The sequence below is a fragment of the Pimephales promelas genome, chromosome 4 (assembly GCF_988280905.1).
Source record: "Pimephales promelas chromosome 4, fPimPro1.hap1.1, whole genome shotgun sequence".
Classification (NCBI taxonomy): domain Eukaryota; kingdom Metazoa; phylum Chordata; class Actinopteri; order Cypriniformes; family Leuciscidae; genus Pimephales; species Pimephales promelas.
Window position 1 is genome coordinate 44,265,430 of NC_142772.1, and position 6,137 is coordinate 44,271,566.

The window sequence follows — 6,137 nt, forward strand, 5'->3', positions numbered from 1 at the left end:
AACTAAGACGAGTTGAAACATACCTCTCGTCTCAGTGTGTGCACTCAATCACATGGTGCATGGCGACACTTTGATAGCACTGAGACGAGAGAGGTATGTTTCAACTCGTCTTAGCTAAGGGAATAACATAGTTTAATATGAAAAAAAGGTGTTACTTTAAATATGGATTTTTTTTCTTCTTTCATTTTCAACAATTGGAAAAAACTGAAGTATCTGTAAAACAGTACTGAACAATTTGCTCGAACAGACTGCTCTATTCACTCAAAGCAACAGGACTATGATCTATTACTGCATCAGGCGATTTTTCAGTGATTGGATTTTAGGTTTGAGTGACTTGTGGCCAAGGGACAAAATAACTCTCTGTATGAAGTCGAATGTGCTCTTCAGTGCTGCAGGATACTCTAAGTTTAGAGCATAAATTAGTCCAAAGAGCAAACACATTGCTTGTGGAAGATTTTCAATATCATCCACAACCACAGTACCTTCCAAAACGATTGCCGTTGTTGTGGCATCAAGATGCAGGGAGTAGGGTACGGCAGCGGTTGCAGAGTCCTCGGTAATCACTGTCAGAATACCGATTTCAATGTTGGACAAATCTTCTTTGTCATCATCACAGTCCTAAAAATGGGAATAGCATATAACAAAAATGAGCTCAAAGAAAGCCACAAAACATATTTTAAAGGGATATTTCACTCAATATGAAAATCTTGTCATAATTTACTCACCCTCAAGTTGTTCTAAACCTGCACGAGTATTTTTTTTTTCACCTGTTGAACTGAAATTAGATATTTTGATGAATGTTGGTAAACAGACAGTTGAGAGTAGCCATTGACTTCCATAGTAGGAAAAAAATACTAAGGAAGTCAATGGCTACTCTCAACTGTTTGATTAAAGGAGTAGTTCACTTCTCAAAAAAAAAACTTTTGCTGATAATTTACTCACCCCCATGTCATCCAAGATGTCCATGTCATTCTTTCTTCAGTCGAAAAGAAATTAAGGTTTTTGATGAAAACATTCAAGCATTTTTCTCCATGTAATGGACTTCAATGGGAACCAAACGGTTCAAGGTCCAAAAGACAATTTCAGTACAAACTGCAAACTGTTCAAAGGGCTTTAAACGATTCCAGACGATGAATAAGGGTCTTAACAAGCCAAATGAGAGCTCATAATTTTTTTTTTTAAAGTTTAAGTTTTATAAGCTCAAATGCTCGCCTTGCATACTGCGATGCACGTTCGTGACTCTCCTGTTCGAAGTCGTTCATCAAATGAATGAATCTTTTACCGAGTCAGAACCAAATGACTCGGAAAAAGATTTGTTCATTTTGATGAACGAGTTCGAACAGGAGAGTCACGAACGTGCATCACAGAACAGAGCAAGGCGACCATTTGAGCTTATAAAACTTAAACTTTGTTATTTATTTTTTTTAATGAGCGCTCGTTTCGCTAGATAAGACCCTTATTCATCGTCTGGAATCATTTAAAGCCTTTTGAACAGTTTGCAGTTTGTACTGAAATTGTCTTTTGGACCTTGAACCGTTTGGTTCCCATTGTAGTGCATTACATGGAGAAAAATGCTTGAATGTTTTCATCAAAAACCTTAATTTCTTTTCGACTGAAGAAAGAAAGACATGGACATCTTGGATGACATGCGGGTGAGTAAATTATCAGCAAAAGTTTTTCAAAAGTGAACTACTCCTTTAACAACATTCTTCGAAATTTCTTCTTTTGTGTTCAACAGAAGAAAGAAACTCATGCAGGTTTTGAACAACATAAGGGTGATTACATGATTACATTTTTTTTGGGTGAACTATCCTTTTAAGAGCACATACTCATTAAAATGTGGAACTAAATTAAAAACACTGTTTTATGTCTAAATGTAAAGGCCTTTTCAAACAGGACACAGCAGTGGATGCAGGGGGGGATACATATATCAAACCACTGCATGAAAAGACAAATAAAACTGAAGGCCAGTTATAAAAATTAAAAATGTTTTAAAATTATCAAATGTATTCTTTCTTATAAATGTTTTTTTTTTATTCATTTCTTTATGTAATATAAAATGTATCTTGTTACTGTCTTTTTTTCCTCTAAATTTTTAAATTTATCTTTCACCTTTTCTATAACCCATACTTTGTTGCAGTTTCCTGACTGTTTATCTTGCCTTCATAACTCTTCTTGCCAGAGATCAAAACTGTTTGAAGAACAGTTTGCCAGTAAAATAAGAATCACATCAGAGGAGAAAATACTTACAAAACATGTCTTGTAAAAACCGGTGGGGTCCTCTCCGAGAAGGAGCGGTAGGCCATGAAGAACGGCTGTTCGTTCCGCGTTGATGTTGGATTTCTGTAAAGTTATAAAAATGTATATTGAATAGCGCTCATGACACTAGCACAAGACAGAGCAAAAAACAACAACGGCAAAAGCAACATTTGATTTGCTATCAAAACATTTGTGATATGTCGAGGAGCTTACGTCATTTTGAATCTGCTGAAGAATCTTATTAAGTTTGGAGCCGATTTCTCCACCTTTAGCCTTGAAGATATTGATGAAACGTTGAGTGAATCTGTCCAGTTCTTGAAAGAATTCAGTTTGCAGGTTTTTGCCAGATATACGACTAAACTCTGCAAGGATCTAAAAAAAAAGAAGGAAAAAAAAAGAAAAGAAAAAGTAGGACAAACTGATATTAAAAACGGACTTTTTACTGTAAAAGTAAGTCTAAGTATGAATTAAACACGAAAAGTGGTTAAAGGAGTAGTTCACTTTTAAAAAAAACTTTTGCTGATAATTTACTCACCCCCGTGTCATCCAAGATGTCCATGTCTTTCTTTCTTCAGTCGAAAAGAAATTAAGGTTTTTGATGAAAACATTCCTGCATTTTTCTCCATATAATGGACTTCAATGGGAACCAAACGGTTTAAGGTCCAAAAGACAATTTCAGTACAAACTGCAAACTGTTCAAAGGGCTTTAAACGATTCCAGACGATGAATAAGGGTCTTATCAAGCGAAACGAGTGGCCATTTAAAAAAAGTTTTAAGTTCAAATGGTCTCCTTGCTCTGTTCTGTGATGCATGTTCGTGACTCTCCTGTTTGAACTCATTTATCAAAATGAGCAAATCTTTTTTCGTGTCATTTGGTTGATTCAACGTACGAAATGAACAAGTTGACTAGGGAAAAGATTCGTTCATTTTGATGAACGAGTTTGAACAGGAGAGTCACGAACGCGCATCACAGAACAGAGCAAGGCGACCATTTGAGCTTATAAATCTTAAACTTGTTTTTTTTAAATAAGCTTTCGTTTCACTTGATAAGACCTTTATTCATCGTCTGGAATTGTTTAAAGACCTTTTAACAGTTTGCACTGAAACTGTCTTTTGGACCTTTAACCGTTTGGTTCCCATTGAAGTCCATTAAATGGAGAAAAATGCTGGAATGTTTTTATCAAAAACCTTAATTTCTTTTCGACTGAAGAAAGAAAGACATGGATACCTTGGATGGCATGGGGGTGAGTAAATTATCAGCAAAAGTTTTTTTTAAAAGTGAATTACTCCTTTGATGATCAATTTGCTTTGTAAATGTTCAAGATAAAAGGGATAGTTCACTTTGAAATTAATTTTTGATATGTTTTATCTTATCTCAAGGGCATCCAAGATGTAGGCGTCTTTGTTTCCACAGTATTTTCAGTTTTGATATTTTAGGTCAAACCGTTCTTGTCTGTCAGTCATATAATGGAGGTCTATGGTCACCACCTCAAAGAGCATGCACAGAGAAGTCCAGATTAAACATGATTTAATGACTGATAAATGTAAGTACACATTGAAGGCCTAAGACACTAAACGAGCGGTTTGTGTGAAAATAACGAACAGTATTTATATCGTTTATACCTCGTGTAACCACAGCCATGTCCAACTGATCTGACGGCACGGGCGCTTCCGGAAGTGATCTCTCGTGTGTGTACAATACTCATTGTTTAGACAGAGAATTCGGAAGTTTTACCTTTCAGTGTGAAGATCTAAAAATATTTAGATATATCGAAATCGTCTTCCATTGCGATTTCCTGTATATCTAAATATGTTTAGTGAAAGGTAAAACTTCCGAAATCTCTGTGTAAACAATGAGTGACGTACACGCACGAGAGATCACTTCTGGCGCTTGTGCAGACCGAAGCGCCCGTGCTGTCAGATCAGTTGGACATGGCTGTGGTTACACGAGGTAAAAATGATATAAATACTGTTCGTTTTCTCACACAAACCACTCGTTTAGTTTCTTATGCGTACTTACATTTACGAGTCATTAAATCATGTTTAATTTGGACTTCTCTGTGCATGCTCTTTGACGTGAACCGAGGGAGGACACCATAAAACTCCATTATATGACTGACAGACAACAACGGTTTGACCGAAAAATATCAAAATTGAAAATACTGTGGAAACAAAGACACGTGCATCTTGGATGCCCTTGAGGTAAGATAAAACATATCAAAAATTAATTTTAAAGTGAACTATCCCTCTAAATTATATAGGAAAGCAATAAAGACTCACCTGACTCTGTGTGAAGAGGGCTGGCCACCTTTCAACTGTAATCTTCACAGCAGGCTCCTTCTCTACCAATTCCTTCCTACGCAGGGCAAATGTTGAATTCATGTTCCGGGATATCAGTGCGGCATTAAGACGACGTTTCTTCATGTCTTCCACCATCTCTTTTCTTTTGGACTCCATGCTGGCTTCATCTTCACCATCAGGGAAATTCGGTAGAAAATTGATTTCAAACCTCTTAGGTCTTTTGATGTTTTTCTGAGGCTGCAGTCCTCTTCTTTTCCCACCATTTATGGATACCTCCAAACATCCAGCTCGACGCAGTTTTGAGCGGTAATTACCCATTTTCCATCTAAGGCTATCATACCACCCATTCCACCCCTTGGATGAGCCAGGCTGGGTAAGACAGGGATGTTTTTGTATCAAAGCAGTAGCAACAGCCTCGAAATCTTCCTTATCTGGGTAAGCTTTGTAACTGTATATTGTCTCCGAGAGTTTTTCGAGAATCTCATGCTTAAGCTCTCCTGACAATTGTAGATATGTTTGATCTCGCATGTACTGTAGATTTCCCTGACGTAATCTGTATTCAACGTCAACAGGAAAAGTAGGGATCTCGAAAGTTTCTGGCCATGCAGTACGTAGACAATGAAGTGGAGGATCAGAAGCCACAGACAGGACTTCAGTGTCAGCTGTGCTAGGGGTTGGTGTCGTCACAAGGGAGACAATCTTCAGTGTGGGCTTATCTGGCAAGTCAGTAATGTCGGTAAGATTCACGAGGGAATTGTTGAAGTCTGGATCCTCAAACTGAAGTGCGAACTTGTACTGAAGTCCCAGCTTTTCTTCAAGTTGTTCCAACAGTGAGTCAACGGTCTGTGGTTTCATAGGAAGTACAATTTTTCTGATGTCGTTGTCACAAACTATAACTCTGAGTACGGTTGTTGTCTCCATTCTTGTTCTTTCTACAAAAGGTAAAGAAATTAGTTAGTTTTCTTAAAATAAAGAGACTGCTTACCCCAATTTCATCATTCTAAACCCATCCTTTGGGAAAAATATAATTTGAAAAAGTTCCACTCATCCCTTTTTATATTTTAAGAAGTACACAGAGGCATTAATAATTTCATGTGACTTGTGCAATACAGTTCAAGCATTAAGGGCATACATGGGATTGTTGAGAAATTAACTTCAATATAATCAATTTAACTGTATATCCTGTGTGAAGGTTTGCTGGTTTGCTGCTTTGCACAGGAGAATTTGTTCAAGATTGATATACTTTTTAAAAAAAAACTATTTATAAAACTTGAACAAACTATACTGTGCAAAGGAGCACCCGTTCACACAGTATAGCATTAAATTGCGGCTCTCTCACGAGTGCATACAGGATGTTACAATTTTAAGAAAATAAATAACATTTCAGTTTGTTTCTCACCAAACCTATTGATCTACTATTTGAACCAATAGTATAATGAAATTACATATGCTTCTGTGTCCTCCTAAAGCTTGAGAAACTTTGCCCACTATTTTCTGACACAGTACTGACAAAAGCAGTCAGAAATCTTTTCAAAAATAATATTTTTTGTCTACAGAATAAGAATGAGAGTAAATAA

The 6,137-nt window shown here is 36.7% G+C and overlaps 1 protein-coding gene across 1 annotated transcript; it reads right to left on the reverse strand.

Moving 5' to 3' along the window:
- On the reverse strand, positions 1–5,553 carry LOC120481024 (sterile alpha motif domain-containing protein 3). Its single transcript, XM_039674444.2, has 4 exons — positions 4,540–5,553; positions 2,473–2,631; positions 2,251–2,343; positions 1–618 (listed from the first exon to the last, which is right to left on the reverse strand). The coding sequence occupies exons 1-4, from the start codon at positions 5,479–5,481 to the stop codon at positions 286–288; spliced, it is 1,527 nt and encodes a 508-aa protein (XP_039530378.2). The 5' UTR covers positions 5,482–5,553; the 3' UTR covers positions 1–285.
- Positions 5,554–6,137: the final 584 nt, after the last annotated feature.

Bases quoted from the DNA above. Each gene is read 5' to 3' on its own strand.
- LOC120481024 (XM_039674444.2), bottom strand. From the start codon at position 5,481: ATGGAGACAACAACCGTACTCAGAGTTATAGTTTGTGACAACGACATC. The intron at 2,344-2,472 runs GTAAGCTCCTCG...ATAACTTTACAG, and splicing joins TTCAGCAGATTCAAAATGAC to AAATCCAACATCAACGCGGA. The intron at 619-2,250 runs GTAAGTATTTTC...TCCCATTTTTAG, and splicing joins GTTTTTACAAGACATGTTTT to GACTGTGATGATGACAAAGA.